Source organism: Passer domesticus, chromosome 1 (assembly GCF_036417665.1).
Source record: "Passer domesticus isolate bPasDom1 chromosome 1, bPasDom1.hap1, whole genome shotgun sequence".
NCBI lineage: Eukaryota > Metazoa > Chordata > Aves > Passeriformes > Passeridae > Passer > Passer domesticus.
In genome coordinates, this window is record NC_087474.1 from 23,269,752 (window position 1) to 23,290,364 (window position 20,613).

General features: G+C 39.1%; 1 protein-coding gene across 5 annotated transcripts in view; it reads left to right on the forward strand.

Moving 5' to 3' along the window:
* The window catches only part of LOC135294700 (probable acyl-CoA dehydrogenase 6), a 75,752-nt gene that overhangs the window by 11,571 nt on the left and 43,568 nt on the right, over positions 1-20,613 (forward strand). For 3 of the 5 annotated variants that reach the window (XM_064410305.1, XM_064410323.1, XM_064410313.1), the window contains exons 2-3: positions 583-703; positions 2,223-2,438. In XM_064410305.1, coding sequence (XP_064266375.1) covers positions 583-703; positions 2,223-2,438 — 337 coding nt within the window. The remainder of the gene's footprint in view (positions 1-582; positions 704-2,222; positions 2,439-20,613) is intronic. The other 2 variants (XM_064410334.1, XM_064410343.1) reach the window with 1 other exon arrangement.

Here is a 20,613-nt window from a genome sequence, read left to right on the forward strand (position 1 = left end):
ATCAATTCTGGCAGAAGGTCCTACTTTTCCAGTATATGTTCTGTCAGACTTGTGGGGAAGTCTAAATATAGACTAGATGTAAATGCCCCAAAGAGCACCAGCTTCCTTGAGAGTGTTTCAGGCAAAGGGAGAGGAAATTAATCTCTTCTACTTTCTTAGTACTGTGTACAGTCATCAAGAACAAATCAACCTTTTTTGCCAAGTTTCTTTTCAGGAAAATCCAGATTTTCTTTCCTGTCACTTTCTAGAAACTGTACCCAAAAAGGTAACAAATAATGAGGGAAACAGCCATTTTCATAGACCTTGGAGAGGCTTAAATTAGCCCTGATGCCCTGTTCTAGTAGTAATTGCTAAAAGAATTATTTACATTTGCCTGATTACATTTGTTGTAATAGCTATGGGTGAGTGGAAAATAAGGATATCCATCAGTAAGTAAGAAAATTAGTGGGCTTTTCTCTTTTATATTCTCTTTTATATTGTTTTTTCTTTTTCTTCTTGAATTGCAGTTTTTAGATGAAAGTCAAAAGTTTTTGTGCAGGATGTCTGTTTTTATAACTTGTACAATTTGTTTTCCAAATCTAGATCATTGACAAGGAGATTAATCCCTTTGTGGATAAGTGGGAAGAAGAAGGACAGTTCCCAGCCCATAAAGTTTTTAAAATCCTGGGACAGGCTGGATTCCTTGGTGTGGATAAGCCAACAGGTAGGCGAGCGCGTAACTCCTGACTATTATTAATGATAGACTCAAAAGTTTAATTTGCTTTTGCCCCAGGTCAAAGCATGTGTTGGAATTCAGTGCAAAGTTTGCTTATATTCCTCAGTCACATACATGCTGGTTACCAACTCTGCAAATACACAAAATAACATTGTTGAGTACTTAAGTTGATGTTCTTCTAAATACAAAGGTTAAAATCTGTATGACTGTTATTTTAAAATTAGGAAAATGAACATCACTTCAATTTTCAACATAAAATCTGTGTAAGAACTTTTCTTCTGCATCCAGATATGTATGAAATAATCCAGGTCTTCATTAAGGAAACCACCATTTGTAGGCATTTTAAGCATTTTAAGATTTGGCTTATTGTACTTCCTGAACGTGCAATGTCTCAGTCATTTCAAAGGATGAGGATAGTGTGGCCTTTAGGCCATTATCCCCTAGATTGTCTTTAAAATGCATTGTTCCAGCCCACAGAAGCCTGAACAGGACAGGACACTGATGACACAGAGAGCAGGTTTTTGTGTGTATGTTTATATATTTAGGTGACCCAAAAAGTCCAGAGGAATAGGAAGTATTTCTGCTTTTCAGCTAAGGTACATATTCTGCTATCTATTTTTTTAATATGTGATATAATATATACTTGTTTTCTTTTCAAATACTGCTGTTACATGTTCAAGTCAAGAGTTCTCGATGATTTTTTTACCCATTTTCCTACATTCAGAGCAGCCTGAAGTGTTTGACAGTTAACTGCAGATGATTTTCTGTGTGGGGTGGCTCACATAACCTCAGCTATGCCACACCACATCATGATGTTGCTAAGGCACAGGGTTCTATGCAACACATTATGTCTTTTTATCACTTAATTTCAGAGGAGATATTCCCTCTTGAAGTGAACTCAAATTCTTATAATGTGGAAGGTTGTCCCACAGCTGTTAGATCTCAGAGAACTGTTGGGCTGTGATTGTCTGACAAATCCAATTAGGTCTGAGCTGGTATTTCTTTACAAAAATGCTGACAGTTCAAGATTATGCTTAAGATCTATTTAAAGGACAAATAGGATTACTGGGGAAGAGAGAAAACCTCTTCTACTTTCTGCATAATTGTTTGATAGGCAGATTTGAAATGTATCTCAGTGGGTCTCCTTTGCATTGCTGAGATTCTTGTTTGGTGTAATAATGGTGTATTGTATGGCTGGCAGATTTCTGTTCTGCCTTCTTATATTCATCTCAGGGCATGCAGAGGCTTCAGCTGGGGTAAGGAACCTGAATGCTGAAGGTGCTGCTAATAAAGCATTACAGAGGTGGGAACTTGTATAATGCTCACAAAATATCTGGACAAGCAATAACTGGAGGAAAATCCAGTGAAGAAGGGACTCGTGGAGGTAAAGGTGGCACAGAAGGTTACATGCACTTATAACACTTCTCATACTCATGTTTAAGACTATTTTAACTTTGGCTTTGATGTTTGTATCTAGCTGTTAACGTAATTTATTTGACCTCTGCAGCTACTTTTCATAAAAGGTATAAAAAATTGATAAAATCCTCAGCAACCTGTGATCCACCTCAGTTCAGTATTGTTGGGCACAGAAAGTGCACCAACTCCTTGGAAGCTGCTGTCTTTGCAGCATTCAGTTGTGCAACAGGATGTCACCAGATCCAGCTGTGCTCTGTAATAGTTAATGCCACCAGGTACATCCTGAAAGCCCTGAAACTTTCTCATGGTAAGTCAAAGTAAGGTGTGTAACAGCACAGTGTATGTAACTGCAAAGCTTTGGCAAAGCCAAAAGCTGAAATTCTTTGTCTTCTACACTTCTGCACAGTGCTTAGGCTTGCTGTATGATTATGTAAAATAGAATTAACTGCTCAGCCGCTTTTGTTATTTAGTTACTGTTTGCAGAGGAGGAGAAGTCTTATGAAATTTGAAGCAGAACAGCCAGGAGCTTTGGAGGGGTGTTGCAAGAGGTTTGAAGAAGGGAGGTTAAATTGATTTGAGGAGAGCAATTGCAATGCAGAGCACTTGTGAGTTAACAGTCTGCCCTGTTCACAAACCAAAATTATCATGTTGTATCTCTTCAAATCCAGATCATAAGACATTCTCTTTAAAGAACACTGATTTTTTTTAAGCTAATTCACTTAAGTAATAGTTGCAATTTTGAAATACAAGTTTTATTGAATTTGTTTTCGAAGATCATTCTGTCAAGTATGGAGGGTTTTTTTTCCTGCAGAAATAATTTTGAAGCTTTCTGATTGGGCAGAAATGGGTCACAAACTTGTTTTGCTTAGATAGAAGGAAACATCTGTTGGATTTTAGATTTGTTGAAAGTAGACTTTTTCCTGTGTAAACACCATTCCCTTTATGAACAATGAGCTGCTTCATGGGAGTCAGGTTTTTAAAAGAGTGTGCCTTACATGTGTCCTTTATCACTGGAAACTTTCTCTGTGTGGAGAACTGATTTGGGGCACTATTTCTATTGCAAAAGCTCCATCAGTTCCCACTGTATGCAGTTGCAGGCTACAAACTTGCAAAGCTTTTCCTGTACATTTTTTCACAGTTGTTTACACAGTAGTTGGTTCTAGTGAATATTGGCTGTAGTTCAGGATGTTCATTGGAGGTCATGTAAACATTGTGGGCAAAGCTCAGACATGCACCCATAATTGGAGAATTTTTAAGATCATCAGTAGATTTAACTTACTGTCTGGTCAGTTCTCTGCCAGAGAAAGAGTCTTCTCTTTGAATAATTTTTCTGCTCTGGTATTCTTTACATGACTTAAAAATAGTGCATATGTTAGTTTTCCTTAGGAAAGGTTTTGTTTTCTGTTACATGGCAGGATTCTTCCTGCTAGTAAAACACATGGTGAAAAGTGAATATCATTTATGCATAAAAAGTGTATTTTTGCTGCATGCAAAATGTGTTTTACAGAATTACTTTATTCAGGATTAAGAAGAAAAAAACCAACATCCCTATATGCTTATTATTCTTCATTTATGTTTACTGTGTATGTCTTCATAAATTATAAAATTCTTCTGCATTTATGTTTACTGTGTATTTCTTATAAATCATAAAATTCTGAGTTACTGAGCTACTGCCAGTCCCAAAACTAAGGGTAGAGAATATTAGGCCAGGCAGCAGAAATATTTAACCAGTCTTGGTAGTTTGCCATTGTCTGTTTTGCTAAGGGAAGTGGGCAAGACATATTCTTTGAACTGTTCTATGTGCAGATTAGATGAGATACTGGATTAAAAGTGGAAAGTATCTGTCTGGTTATTTGTGATCGTATGGTTTATGAATCAAAGCCTTGGCTGTTGCTAAATTTTAGGATGAATTGCCAAAAATGCAGGCTCAAAATGCACTGTGTGCCTGCATATGCCAATGTAGATGATTAAAAGTTGTTTTATCAGCTGATGTAAAAGCACAGGAATTCTGTAAAGGATGGGAGAGGAGGGTTTGTGGGAGAGCAGTGTTTGCTCTCCTGCGTATTCACATGGCATCACTGTGAAACATGAGTGATAACGATGCCTGCTCTGGCTGTTTCTTTAGTGTTTACACTGGCAGTACTGTAGGACTATTTAGTGGAAGGCATTAGCATCTAGAAATAATGATGACAAGTTTGTCCGAATAGTAGCCTTCATTTATTACTGTCAGACACCTAGCAGTGAACGTAGAAAATATGTTCCTATATATTTCAGGAAAATTAAGTAACTGTGATACGATTTGCACATGGATGTAAAGTGTCTGTCCCCTTCGTCTCCTGCTGGGACAAAGGCCACATTTGGGACTGGAGAAAGTAATAATCATTACCTTATTGTCATTTCAAACAGAGAAGCATCTGATAAAACAAAAATAATGTTTCAAGTATGATTGCACTGCAACTGGAAAATGATACAATGCCTTCCCTTCAGAAAGCCTGTCTATCACAAGTGTCTCTATGTTGAATGTGAGGAGGGAATATAGATCTATACTATTCTCTAAGGTTAATTCTGTTGTTTTCTTTGCAAGTATACATTTCTCTGGTAAAATGAGACCTTGTGAGAGTTTGGGCATGGAGAATCACTTGGAAAAAGTGTATGGGGTTATTTTTTCCCCTTTCTGTAATACTAAGCCTTGTTATTAAACAGAACAAGCTTTAAAGGACATGGGAGGAGCAGTAAGTAGAAAGGGATTTAGTAGTTCAGGTGAAACAGGATTTGATGGCAACTTAGAAAGTAAATGGAAGATGTTCAGGTACTTCTGTGGATAGAACTAGGAGTAATATATTTGTCAGAAGTGAATTAATTTACGCCAAACGCTTCCTATATGGCAGTAGTGGACCAGCTGCAGTGCTTGTTCTTGGTTTAGTAGATTTAAGTATAGTCAACTGAATCGAATACTTGATCTTTTTCCTGCTTACAAAAGAGTGCAATAATCATTAATAAATAGTAGTTGCACTCTAAAGGTTTGCAAGAGAAGCCTTTGGGCCATGTTTCAGACACCAATGAACCAATAAATCAGCACTCTCAAGTGTTTACCAGCTATAATTTATACCTGTTTTGCAATCAAGAAATAATTTTGATAGGCCTTCAAAAACAGTAGACCAAATCAGTCACTGCTTTATTTGAATTTATTTGATGACAAAAATTGTGATGTGTGGCAGGGGTTTGAAGACCTTGATCAGGTAAGTATAAGAAATTTCAGATTCTTATTGGACCTCCTAATTCAGTGAATTGAATTGAAATTTCAGGAAAACAGGGTTTTGTACGTGTATATGCACCTGAGTTCTGTGTAGTTGAGGCTTTTTTTCCCTCCCCCACTGTTGTGAAATGCTGACTATTCAAGTCCCATCTAGTATCTTGCAAGTGCATGATGAAATTCAGTTGAAAATGGTGAGTGGGAGACAGTTTGCTGTATTTCACAGACCATCAGGTATTTCTGATAAGACAGGGAAATGAGCGCTTGAGTTCATCTTTGGTTTTTCTTTAACTGTGAATCCGACTTGGGAAATGGTTGTGTTTCTTTTCTTCGTGGCTGGTTGGGAAATGCAATGGTAACTCTGGGAATAGCTTGTTCAGCTGTCAATAGCAGCCAGCAGAGAACTGACTTACTGAAGGACACCCAGTCTTTGCAGAAGAGATAATCTTCCTTTAAATGTGTTGTTGCTAGAGGGATCAGATTAGTTCCTGGGATTCTGCTTTTGTGCTTCAGATAAGGCAAATCCTCACAGTTGTGGCTTGTAATGCAGAACACAGCAGTATTTCATGCAGTTCAGGTGTGCTAATAACAATACCTTAGGGGTCAGACATGGGAATTTCTGAAATCTGGTATGTGTAGAGGTTATGTCAAAATTATATGGAGAAGGCAATTTAAAATGTCTCTTTCCTGGAGAAAGTTAGAAGCACCTAACTGGTAGCAAATGCTCGGTTATGTATGTGCAATTAATGCTTGAGCTCTTGACACACATTTTTCTCACAGCAGACCTGCCATGCCAAATTCACTTCTGTCAATCACAGGCTTTTCACAAACTGTCAGACCCACGTGGTGTCTTCAATCTGACTTGGAGCACTTAGAATCTGAGTGTTACAAGTAGCTGTCCCTGTTCTCTCCCTGTTCTGTCCCTGTTCTACTCTGGGTTGTGCAGGAGAGTTTATCCTCTGTTGTGCTTGACTTTCCTCCAGTTTTGTAGGAAATTGTTGGGCTTGGGGATTGTCAAAGAGATATATCTGATAAAAATCTGATGTTCTTGATTTTATAATTATGAATAAGAGAAGAATGCACAGTGAAGAGAACAGTTAAAGAAACATATTAAAGAACATATTAAAGAAATATGAAATAATATAACACCTGGAAAGAATACAGGGATTGAGACATTATCAAATAAGACATACTGTTCAGGAAGTTTTTATTAGAGGAGTCTTGTTTATTCTTTACTTCTGTAGATCAAATAGCAAGACTGTCTCTTGACAAAGCTTGGCCAATGAATGAGGTTATACTAAAATAACCTGGGTATTGCAAATATGTCTTAATTTGCACATAACTGTCTTTTCCCAGTCTCAAGATTCTTTACATCTGTCATTTACATAAATGGGCACAATTTAAAAGCTTTCTGAAAGTATAAATGCACCCCTTACACTTACATGTAACACATGTCACACATTCCAAGTGTGGACCAACTGTGAGACAGTGATAAGAAAAGTGTTCTTCCAATCACCAGAATTGTACATATACTGAAATTTAATTTTAAGTTTTCTGTTTTACAGAAAAAAAAATTAAGTAAGATCTCAGTGTCAGTTTTTCTTCTGTTTTTTTTTCCCTTTGTTTTGTTTCTTAAGCAGAGGCATGGGAGGCCATTTGTGATAAACAAATTACTTCTTGCAGGACAATGTATTTCCTGAAGAATGTGTCTGTTTGTTCTCTTTGTGCCTTTCTTGGGTGGCCTAGAATTGCTGATTTCTGTTATCTCTAGTGCAGTAGCTATAGTTTCCCATAAGGCTACAAACCCACTCTGTGGTCTTGCCTGCCCTGGGAGATACCTTCAGTGCTGGGCAGCAGGAGCCAGGAACGTGGCATGACCCTGGAGGAGGGCAGGAACTTCTTGCGTGGGACCTTTGGAACACCATGACCCGTGTACATGTACTTCCCTTGAGCCTGAGAACTGGCAGAAAATGGACACTTGCCCAGAGCCTCAACCACTTACAAATCAGCTCCACTTGTACACCTGAAAGGGGGAAAAAAGATAGAATTAATGAAAAATTTCCATGAATGTGTATCACAGGAAAAAGTGTTTGAGTTTTTTGTGGCATCACTGAACGCTTTAAAATTAAGGTGACTTTAGTCAGCATTTCTTCTGTTTCCTATACTGTGTGTCAGAGGAAATGAATGGGACTGTTCTCACCCTTGCTTTATCATTCAAGAACAGGGGTCTCTCAACAGAGCAGAAGATCAGTGAGTAATAAGCCTTCTGAAAGGAATTTTTTTTCCTTTGTACATTATGTATAACCCATGAAACTCATTCCACGGAAATCACAAGGAGCAAAGTTTAACTGGAATCCAGAGAATGTTAAATAAATGTACAGATGGTGGCACCATCCACAGTTATTACAGGGAGAGTAACTGTATTTCTGATCATCAGCTGCTCACTTAGCAGGTGAATACACCATTTCACAGCTTCTTGTGCTCCGTGGCCTCACCAACTCCCCCCTGAACAAAGTGCACATCTAGCACTTCTCCATGGACTGGAGTCTAAGCCTGGCAAAAACATTCACAATACATATTTCGACTTGTTCAGGATCCTTCAGCCCAAGAAAGGAAGCCTTTAATTAGTCACAGAACCATAAAGTTTGGAAAAGACCTCTTAGATCATCAAGTCCAACCATTAACCCAGCACTGCCAAGTTAATTTTTGTACTTTTCTCTCATACTTTTGTATGTTGGAATGGTTGTGAACATGTTTTTTACAGGTTACTACTATCCATATTTATTTTCTAAATCTTACCAACTGTTTTCAGCCACCTCTATCTACTTGTGTTTCCCACTGAGCCTGATCTCTTTCTTCTTGCTTTTTTTCCCTCTTGAGAGGATTCTGGTGGGTCCTTGTGTAACTTCCCTAACAACTTCTGTTTGCTGCTTCTTCTATTTTAACTGACTTTGAAAGGACTGAAAACAATAAAAATATTTTGCAAAATAATAATGAGAAAGGCCTCTGAATCCATTTTACTGGCTTTTTGGGCTTTGACTGTTTGCTTTTTTTGGGTAGGGGCTCTTTCCCCTCCCATCGTCCCCCCCCCCCTTTTTTTTTTTCCTCCAAGAGCGATAGCATGGGAGCAATTTGCTCTTCTGTAGCTGGTGTGAAAGAGCTGTTATTTGAGTTTGTCACTCAGAGCTGGTCAGGAAATTCTTTCCAGTGTGTCCAGATGCTTCCTGTGCACAAAGCTGTTGTCATACTTGGCACATGATTAAAAAAAAAAAAATCATACTGAAGCTATTTTTTATGTTGCTTTTAACCAGGTCCTTTGGCACCATGGAGGGAGGACAGTTTTGCTGTTGGGACAGTGACACTGTGCTTGGGGTTGTTTAGAAGAACAAATACGAACCATGTAAAATTTATATTTATTTATTTTTAAAGCCTTACACTAATTCATATTCTGCACATGTCAGGTTCTGCATTATTAAAAGAAAATAGTTATGGCAGCTGATACTTGTAGCAGTGCTGCATTTAAGAAGAGATTTTGGCATCTTTGTATTCTGGGGGCATTTGAGCTGATCATGATGCATCCTCTGACCTCCTAGTGGATTGTATTATCCTTTTACATGCTTCTGCATGGGAAAAGTTGTGTAAGCTGTACGTTCGGGTTGTTCCTGTAAAACCTGTGGGCTGCTGGACCTATAAAGGGAACAATTATGCACTTGTTACCTTTGGACAGGTCTCATCTGGACTCCCTGGCACCACACTAATGAGATGCCCAGATAAACCTGATTCTCTCAAGAATAAAGCCAGTTTCCTACATTTTAACCTGTGTTCTTACAACACAATGTTGGGAGTCCCGTTCTCTATCTCTGCCCAGGCTGAAACTGTGTGTCATCAGATTCCATAGGAGGATCTGGGAAGAGGAGAAGACAAGAGGAAACAAACACCAGGAGTAAAATTCTTTACAAACAACTCATTTTGACAGGAAATGTTTTGCTCCTTCCGGCAGAACTTTGTAACTATTTTCAAGATACTAATTTCACTTTGTTTCATTTTTGCATTTATGTCTTGCTACTGGGAATCCAGTTTCTTCTCTCCTAGGAGATAGATTAGTATTTTGGTCTTTGAAAAATTTGCTTCATCATCAGCTTAAAGTCACCAGCAGATCTTTAATGCACATGAAAGATAGTACATTTAAAACTGAAGAAACCCTAGGTGTTTGGAGGTGCCCACTGAACACGCTTCTGCAAACTGATTGTGCAAGAACTGGCCTGGCCTGTAAAGTCATTGCATTGTGTAACCCATAAGCAGCTCCAGGGATTTCAGAGTATCATCTTTGAGATGGATCAGAATCTGACCACTGCACACATTCTGTGGGGCTGCCTGCTAAATCAGGGAAGGGAGTGAAAATATCCATTTTCTGTTAGGAAACTGGAAAAACAGTGGAAGATAATGAATTGGACCTTCCCTAAAGATATTTTTCAGGCAGTTTAGTTAGGTGTCTGAAAAAAAACATGTAAATGCAGAGGATTAGAAAAATCTTCTAACTTTGATCTTGCTAAATGTTTCACAGGTTTTAATTGCTCCCAGGTTTCAGACAACGGACTTTGAAACAATCGAAGATGCAACAACTAAAATGATGAGATTATAGGAGACTTTTTTACCTTTGCAGCAACCACTATCTAGATCTATAGCATAGTGTGGTTTCTGCAAGGAAAAATGCACATCAAAGTGGGGAAGATGGATGGGGGGACACATTGTGCCTTGTGCCTTGTGCCTGCATGATGAGCATTCAGGAGGCACCCTCAGGTCTTCTGTCATAGTTTCAAGCTGTCTGGGATTCATGCTGAGCTCTGTGGATAGGCTGTCCAACATGGCTTTAAAATATTTTGCCTGGATTTCAGCAGATGTGTGTTTGTGGTGTGTGCAGTCTTCCAGTGATGGATTTAGTCAGGAGAAGCTGAATAGAGACTGGGTACGTGGACATGGCCAGGAGATCTGGGGCTTGAACCTCTCCCTTCTCCTACCACTCCAGCAAGCTCTGTAATTAGCTTGTCTGTAATGAAAGGTGGAAAAAGCCTCCAGCAGAGACTTTCCATGTCCTGATGAGAGATGAAGCAGCACATGTGAAGGGTGGTGGTCTCTCACAGTGAGACATCATCTCCTTTCCTGTCATTTGAATGAAGATACTGGTAGTGCTTGAAAGAAAAAAATAGCTGATATTTTAACATAATTTTCCCTTCATTTCACTATTTTATTTATTTAATGGATAGTTGTGAGCTGTATTCTGTAAATGCCTCCACATGCTGAATGATCTAATTTTCCATGTGGGAGTACAGAATAAACTTTAGAACACAAAAGGTTGCACAGAAAGGTGGCATTAATTATACAAAATTACCATCAGAAGGCAGAATATTATACAGAACATTCTTTTTAACATTATGAAACAGCTTTTTATTTAATACTAACTTGGAACTGACAACATTCAAAAAACAATCACAAAGCTTTAGAGTTTAATTTCTTGTGAGGGAGTATCCTTAGAGGTAGTTGTTGAAGCATATTAAGCAAGTTTAGGGGGAAAGGAAATTTAAATATAAGTTAGGCTAAATTATAATAAAGGGATTAATTGAAATTATTAATTTCTGATCATAACAGAGGTTGGTGAGAAAAGGTAAAACGGAACAATACCAAAGTTCTCTGAGTCTCAAATATCCATGAGCTGTAAATATGAGAGTAGCCTTGCAAAGAATACTGCAGCTGGGGGTATTGGTGGATGAAAAGTTGGACATGACCTGGCAAATGTGCACTCATAGCCCAGAAAGCCAAAAGTATCCTGGCCTGCAATGTGGCCAGCAGGTCAAGGGAGGTGATTGTCCCCCTCTCCTCTGCCTTGTGAGACCCCACCTGCAGTGCTGCATCCAGCTCTGGGGTCCTCAGCATGGGGAAGGTTTGAGCAAGTCCAGAGGAGGGTCATAAAAACGATCAGAAGGACAGAGCACCTCTCCTATGAGGAAAGGCTGGGAGGGATGGTGTTGTTCAGCCTGGAGAAGAGAAGACTCCAGAGAGACCTTGTTGCAGACTTTCAGTACCTTAAGGGAGTTTTTAAGAAAGGTGGGGACAAGCTCTTTAGCAAGGCCTGTAGTGATAATAGAAGGAGTAATGGTTTCAAATTAGAAGAGGGTAGATTCAGATTAGATGCAAGGAAAACATCTTTTACAATCGATGCTGAAGCTCTGGAACAGGTTGCTCAGAGAGGTGGTAGATGTCCCTTCCGTGGAACATTCAAGGTCAGGTTAGACAGAGGTCTGACCTAGTTCAAGGAGTCCATGCTCAGCACAGGAGGGGTTGAACTAGATGACATTTAAAGGTCAAGCCAAAACATTCTATGATTCTACATAGTTAATTTCACAGGCATACAAATGTAAACAAAAGCTTGAAAAGAAAAGGATTGCCATTTATTAGATGTATTGTTTAAAAAGAAATAAAAAAAATTAGGCAGCAAATAAGAGGAAAAATCAAAACATAAGAAGGCCACCGATTTGTCTGTGGCTAAAGTTGCAAAATGTGAAATAGACAGTGATGAGGTAAGACTTGTATTTTGCAATTACCCCTGGCTTTGGAATGGTACAAGCCCTTACATGTTTCCTTTTTCTCTCTAATTATGCCAATTTATTAAAAATACCAAAAAAACCAACCACCAAAAAAACCCTAAAAAAACCAAACCCAAAAAACCAAAACCAAACCAAACCAAACCAAAGGAAAACAAAAAACAACAAAAAAACCCCCTAAAAACCCAAAAAACCCCAAACCCCCCCACCAAAAAAAAAGAAAAAAAAAAAAGAAAAAACCAAAACAAAAACCAAACAAAAAAAAAAAAAAAACAAAAACAGAAACCACAACCAAACCAAACAAACCACCAAGCTGCTCCAAGAGCTACACTTACAGAGTTATTAGAGGCCACCAGTGTAACCAGGTCTGTGAGGCTGGGTGGATGGTGGGTGCCCACCTGGAGCCAGGCTTCACAGCTGGGAGCTGAAATACAGATATGGCAAAGTCTGGAGCAGAGCCAGAAAATGAACCCTAAATCTGGGGGTCGAGGTAGCTGTGATGAATGTGGGAGACAGGAAATTTCTGATCAGGATGGTTTGTGCTTGCTCTCAGACAATCCTGAGGGAGTTACTGCAGTCCAAGACTTGAAAAATCCCAACAGATGAACCTTGTGGAGAAGTGTTTACCTCCAGCATCTCCCATCATCCCTGCTTAGCTTTCAGCCACTCTTCCCACTCTTGTCTGTGATGTTTATGAGACAAGGTTGTTTGGTTTTGTGGTTTTTTTTTTTGTTTGTTTGGGGTTTTTTTTCTTTTTTGTTTTTTGGGTTTTTTTTCTTTTGTTGTGAGAGTGGTAGATTTCAGAAAAAAAATGTGAATGTTTTAAGAACATTGTAGAAAATGTTTTTGCTGTTCAGGTATCATGCCGTGAAACCCCTTGGCAGGGGTGGTTCTATTTCAGTTGACTCTGGAGAATCTGAGGAATGCCCCAAATGCATTTTTAATAGTCAGCTGCAATTTTAATAAGTAACAAATTACAACTAATCAGGGCAAAATTTAGAGTGAAAAATATCTCAATGGTATGAAGTCATTCTAAAGCACAGGGCCAGATGAAAACACCCACATTCAACACAGGCTTTGAACTCACTATGTTTGTGAAGATAGTTAATGAAGAGCACAGTCAAAACATTGCTCTTCTTTTTGGTGTCTGAGATGTGTGCCATCTGCAAAGGATGAAACTGGAGGAATTATAGTCAAGATTGGTTTTAAGCTGATCCTCTGTTAAAACCGCATGTCAACATGGATCTTCTTCATGCAACAGTATTTTCAACACTTGGGTTGCTGGCTGAGATTTGGATAATTGAATATAGCATCCCTCTTGCTTGCCTGTGTCTTTTTAGCTGCTATAGGTCAAATATCACCTTTCTTTAAATAACCTCTGTGCAATAAAAGGCCTGAGTTATTGGGTTTTAGCTCTGTTGAACATCAAAGAGAATTGGGGACATACTTGCAATTTTAGTTTTTTGAAAACTGAGATTGTAATGAGAGAAAGGAAACGATGTGATAAATATGCTTTCTCTTTGTTTGCCTCCTTAGAACATCTTTCCTTGCTGGTTTCTACTAAAGACTTCAAGCTACCTGGAACCATGTAGCCAGATCAGTCAGTCTGTCCTGGGTATGTGTCTGCTGCAGACCTCCCCTGTCTCTCAGAATTATTGCACTGTTGCATTGCACAGCAAGGGAATGATGAGACAGGTGGCAATCACTGCTTGCAGCGATTTTAAAGGCAGAATCCTCACTGACTTTAATAAGCCCTGGATTAAAGGGCAGGAGACATCTAATGCAACTTCTCTGTAATAAAGGGAAGCTCTCTGAGCCACTCATGGACATGTCTCACAGGGGATAGGCAGATGTCACCATGCCTGCTTTCAAAGTTTTTAAAGTTTGGGCAGAGGGATACCTGTGATGAAATAACACCAATGCTACCTGGTCTGCAGCAGTGGTCTTTGGAAGCAAGGGGGGTACACTGGAAGCTGTTTTTATGAAGCAGTGATGTGGTTAGAGTTTGTTTCTGAAAAAAACTCTTTATTAAGTGCTCCGTTTCCTCTAATACTTTGGGATATTACGAAGTTTAGCCAGATTAATTTGAGGTCCCAAAGATAACCAGTTCCTGAATGTCTGAGAAAGTCCTTAATGGGTGAAATGAGAGACAAGAATGTGTGCCAACAAGAAAAGTAATGTGGTGTGAGCTGAAGCTGCCCGCCCCCTTGGCCAAGCTGGGGCAGCTGCATTTGGAGCTGCTTACCCCATACACCCCAGCCTTTCTCCAGGCTGCAGCCCAGGGGCCTGGAGTGGGGAGCTGCTGGTGCAAAGCCTGAGACAGAACAGGGGGAGCAGAGCACCCTGCTGAGACAGGATTTCCCTCCACATGATGGCAAAAAAATACCACAATCTAATTATTTTTTGTTTGCTGGGTCACCAGGCAGAGTAGTGATCATCACTGATGCCATAAATATTTATAGAAAAAAATTCCCTTTCATCTTCCACATTCAATGAGGTATTTATCCTGAGGTTTCTCTGTTGTCAAGTTACCCACCTGATTCATTTTTCATCACTCTACACTTGTGGGCTACTGCAATGTTGCATATATTCAGATATCTGTGAGAAGAATGACTATACAGTTTTTGCAGGAGTGCTTTTTTACTATATATTTTGCATGCTGGTAATGGAGTGTTTCTATATTGCTTTGAGATGGTACATTATTATTGTTGAGTGTATTTTTTTTCTTCTCTTGGATATATTATCAAAGCCTTCACTGGTTTGGTTTTTCTAAGAAAGTAATTATAAATCCATTTTCAAAGCTGTGCCTTGCATTTATACATATTTTACACAGCCTTAATATGTTGAAGAAAAATCAGGGGTCAAGAAGATGCTCACAGATCCAATTAATGAGTTCTAGTAAATGCCCTTAAATCCTTTGTGCATTGAGAGTAGTGCACCTCTCTTGATGCTTATTTTCACTTATTCCTTCAATATTTAATTAGCATGGCTTACTCACTAATTCCCAGTGAGTTTTGAAAATATTTAATTTGAAACTAATTAGACCAATTCCCTGACTATTAATTACCCAAACCTGCAGATGTGGAGTGGTGGGAGATCAGTTCATCTGAAGACACTGGGTGCAGTTTTATATCAAGGCTGAGTCTCAGGTGTGGCTGAGCAGATTTAGGCAAATCTCTCCAGCATTCTCTGTACCCCTTTTGTCCTTCAAAGGAGGGAAGAGGGGAGTGGCATAACAACCTAATGTTGTGCTTGGCCTTTGTCCTGCAGGGAGAACCAGGTCAGCCCCAAGCAGTGGTGTTCAGTCATGTCTGAAACATGAGTCAGAGTGGCAGGACATGTTGCTGGTGCAGAGATGTGCATACCAGCTGTGTGTCTTATGGCACATGCATGTTTGTGTGTGCACATGCACATCGTGACACGTCACAGAATGTCTCGAGTCAGAAGGGACCCACAGGTGTCATAGGGTTGAGCTCCTCTCAGGACTATCTAAAACTAAACCATATGACTAAGAGCATCATCCAGACACATGCATTTTCCAATCTTTAAATTAATGAACAACTTTCATTTTGCCATAATTTTAAAGGGTGAAATAATTGTATTGCTTAAGGAACATCATCTTTTTCTGAGGCTCTCTCCTGACTGGATTTACAGATATGGGAGTCTGTACAGGAGGTCTTGTTTTTTCAGAGGTTCAATGTCCTGAACTAGACATACTGCTAGATGGAAATGCTCGTTTGGTAATCAGCAAGTGAAATTTCAGTGAAGCATTACAATCTTAAGTTTTCCATTCATGCTTCTGGGTAGATGGGCAATAATGTAATCTTGCAATAAATGTGTCATGAAATGTGTTACTGAAATTTGTAAACTTGCCAGCTTGATTGAAGTGAGGAAGCTTGCTCATGCTTCATAACTCTTGTGGTTTTGTATAAACATTTCTTAAGCAGTCTCAAGTTTTCATAAGGAGTGTATACCTGAGTCTCTTTTTTTATTTCAGTAAAGACACAGAGGCTTAGATCTCACTCTTAGAAGAATACAAAAGAAAATTATGTGGTTTTGGTGTTTGTTTGGTTTTTTTTTTTTATATTTTCCAAAACAGTGCTGTCCTGTCCATTTTTCCTGCTGTTACCTTGGTTCTTACCTGATACTTTAGTCTTCATCTTGCTGTGTGTTTGGATTGACTTGCTAGCAGTGGACTTGCAGGCATGGAAGCATTGCTGCAGTGGGCTGTGCAAATCCTGCCCAGCTAGTTGTTTTTCCATAGACCTGCAACCCTGCCAGGCAGCAAAAGGTGTGGATGGCAGAGCAGAGAGCCTGTCTGAAAAACCACCATGCAGCTGTGGGGTCTGGTCATGCAGAGAAGTAGGAATTAGATTTTTCTGTCCATCATTTGTTCAAATGGCAGCATGAACCCCACTTGTGCCTGATCAAAGCCAGTGCAGCAGTAACTGATAGGAAAATACTAGCAAGATTTATTTCTGTGTGTTTACAACACAGTAGGTGTTCCAAACAAGTTGCTGCAGGTGCTCTGCACTTTCAGAGACCCTCAGCTGCTGTGAATTGCAGTTGTGCACTGGGACTTTCAGTGTTTGTTCTTCACACTGACAACAAAACTGTGCCTGCTTTCATGCTTGTCTCCCAGCCTCTCATTGCAGGATGCAATGAAAGAAGCTGTCTCCTGAAACACATAGGAGATGAAGTGCATCTTATTTTCATGAGAATATTCATGAGGAGCTGCAGACTGAATGACTTGAGTCTGTAGTAGTAAGGGTGACTGCAGTTTCTGTCACCCTTCATATTTGGATGACAGTAAGATGACTTACTTGAGGTAAAATTGCATCTCCATGCACTTGGTTTCTCGAAATCCCAAGTAGCAATTGAGAATATTTTTAAGTAAGATGTCTTTTAGTCTGTTATCTAGAGTTAATGCAGTGTGCATTATTGGCTAGGAAAGCTGTGGTTAATTTGTTTAAAACTGTAGAAACAACAGAGCCCTTTTCCTGGCACATGCCATGTCTAGTGGCAATAATAAAAAAAAAAAATAAACTTAGATCAGTTTTTAATTTTTTAACTCACCTTAGTTTCCTATGATTCTTTTGTTTTTCCCAAATACAAAATACTGGAAAATTGCTGTTTTATATGCTGCTAGAGACAAGTAATGTACTTTATCTAGTTTCATTTAGTCTGTGATCTTGATTTAGTTTTTTACCCATCTGTTAGTGAGCTAGAAAGACATTTTTGAGAGGTCTTCTCGTCGGACTGTTGGAATAACTTTGCTGTGGTGCTGGGCTGCTTCTGCCAGTGAAAGACCTAAGTTCAGTAAGTAGCACTGAAGCATGTTCTGCTGTAAGAGTTTTGCAGTTATCCTTTATGTTCGAGCAGAATTTGATCCCATTCTTTATTTTAAAAATTTGTTTTCTTCTTTCTCTTTGCTGCTTTTCTTTCTGCATCTGTTTACCATTTTTGTTGCAGAGGTCATCACTGTAATTTCCAGTGAAAGCTCAAAAAAGAGGAACTCAATCTTTTCTGCATTTCAGGAAATTTTCATCTACAACTCTTAGGACAAAAACTAAATTAGCTGCATATTTTGCTAACACTGAGGACAGATTTGGAATGCAAGCTATTATCTGGGCATGTCTTGGCCTGGGAGTTTTTGGCAAGCTAATGAGGTCAAGGAAGAAATTAAGAAAGCTCAAAGGATTGATCTGTAGGAACAAGTGAAGGGCTCTCCAGCTGAACTATGGAGTGATTAGAGTAATGTGATTACAATGTAAGTGTTTGGCATAAACAAGGAAATGAGGACCTGTTTAGGACAGTGGAAGAACATGAGAAATATAGACTGAAAAACTGCCCGCAAATGAAATTCTGAGATTATCACTATTCACCAAAAGTTGGAAAACCTTACTGATGAAGACATACCAGATGTATTGACGGAGAAGACATGCTGTGACTCAGTCTTCTGGGACCTTCTGTAGAGGTTCTTGGCTTTCTTTCTCATGTCCTCAAGTCTTTAATCATTGTTAAGAGCATCTGTATAGATAAGACAGAAATAAATAAGTCTCTTTTCAGTGAACAGTGCAAGAGTATGAATAATGGAAAAAAATCAGGTTGGTATTGCTAATAGGCAGCTTGTCTTAAGAACCTCCATGTATTTGTTCAGAAAAAGTGTTTATTAAACAATTTCAAGCACATTTATAAGTTTGTTGTCTATTAGCAAACAGGCAAAAAGACCATTTCTGACTGCAAATTAGTTGGTATACACATTTCAATCACATATACATTTATTTTATAAAAAAATTTTTCTCTGTGTCTTTGTAAAATCAACCTGGCTTATATCATCATTGAAAGTAGTGAAAAATGTTAAGTCATTTATCATGCTAATGAGAAAATAAACTCAACTGTAAGCAGAAAAAGATAAGTAAGGAAACCATCAGTCTTTAGTTTTCACACTGCTCCCTCTAGACAGCTTGTTAAGTCACATTGAAGTTAGAGTGTATGCCATGGAAACACTTCTAAAGCAAATCTTGGGGAACAAACCACCAAAACTGGTATGATTTTGTTTATGTCTTCTGTTATTCTGTCATGTAAAAGACCCAGATAGAGTATTAAACAGACAAATATGAAACTTCTATATAGAGTTTGGGTATGGGACAGAAGGTTTTTCATACACATCTAGTTTGGTTTTATATTATTCAGACATCCCTGTTGGGATTGGTGACACTCATTAAAGAGTGTGTAGGGTGGCCATTAGAATTAGGAAAAAAGGGAACTTTAAAGTGGAAGCACACTTTCATGCCATAAGGGTTCTTAAAGAGCTGGTGTAAATTTTACAAATTCATTTTAAAAAGTATCCTTCTTATAGTTAAAAGTGGGGGCCCCTGTGTTGTGCAGGGAGATAGCATAACCAGTGAAGGACACTGTGGTATAATTTAAAACAATCTGCTACTTTTTACTACTGGTTATTTCATAACTCTTGTGTTGCTCCGGGCACTTGTGATTGTGTGGCTGAGGGATGGGGAAACAAGCAGCCAGAGACAAATTATGCTTAGGCTGGAATAACAGCAGAGCTGCTGGCAGCTCTACAGTGTGACAGCTGTGGCTGCTCCAGGAGTCAGAAACCCTTCTCCTGCTGATTTCTGCTTGCAGATGTAGTTCACACTTAGCGATAGTCTGTTACCTTCAAACCAGTCCTCACTGTGGGATAAGGAAAATGAGAGTCCCAGCTGGTGAAAGTCCCAAACCTTTACCTTTTGGGGTTGCAGTCTCTGTAGAGCCGTGAGCCCTCACCCACTTGTTAGGTTTGTCCTGTACATGCCCATTTCCATGGAGGCCATTCTTATACCAGACAAGATTATGAGAGGGATAATTACTATTATCCCTTAAGATTATTAAGGGATGGCAATAAAAAACTGTGGTCTGTTAAAGCTGAGTTCCTCTGAGTGGTGGAGCTGGGTTGTTTCTCCAGTCTCTACCTGCCTCCAAAGCTTTTTCTTACTGTTTGCTTTTTCCAGGAGGAAACTCCAGTTAAAGCACACAAGAAGTACAACTGTTTGGCCTCTCTCTTCCCTAGCAGGAAAGACCTCATAGCAGGTACTGCCTTGTATCTCTAAGTGGAATCTGACCATCAAGACATGGGGAGGCAGCAAGGCAGGGTGGGGAGCTGAGGGCTTTTTGCTTAGCACTGGGCAGAGCACAGCACTGTGGCTGTTGTTGACAGCAGTTGAGAAACTTAGCTAGAGGTCAGATGAAAAAAATAAAAATTGAGTCAACAGGGAAAGAGTTGGAATAATTAAATTTCAATATGATTAGTTTTTATATAACCTTGTTGCAGCACATTCTCCATTGCTGGCAGGCTAAACAAAAAGGTCTTCTGATCCTGCTGTAAAATCTGTATGAATTTGGTGCGGATTCTTCCACCTTTTCTGTGTTTGTAATCAACAAAACAATCAGATCGATAAGGCCCATTCATCTTGCTAAGATATTCCAAAAACATCCTGTATGTGGGATAAAGAAGATAAATCTTCATTAGCATAAGAAACAGGACTGAGTGAAGCACAGTGCCCAAAGCTGCATTTACACTGATAAAGACTTTTCATTGTGGAAGAAATTAGAGAGCACTTTCACCCCAGGTTAGAATGGAAAACACAAACCAGAGAATGGGATTTGTCTGAAGACACATCTTAGCTCTGGAAAGCTGGCATGGAAGGATACACTGAGAGATGAAAAACAAACAAAAAATCATATCAAAATTTGTTGCTTGGTTACTTAAGTATATTCATCTTCAAATAAGAGTGACAGTCTCTTGTATCTCTTCCTTCCAACACAGTAAAACTTGCTAGTTCTTCTCTTTTGCTTAAAGTTTTAGCCTAAAGCTTTCTGGAAGCTGACAGGCTGCACACATCTTTGCAACTGCAGGGCAAGATTAAACAGAACTCCAACAGCACTAACCACTCCAGCACAAAGTCAGAAGCAAGCCAAATCTCACAGAGTGAATTGCAATTAAATTGCAAGTGGAATACATTTTCCAGTGGTAAAACATTAGTGTGGGTGACCTCAGTCTGCAGCAGCAAAGCTTCCAAACAGCAATTTCCCTAAAATGGTAAAAGGTTGGGGTTTCTTTTGTGGGATTT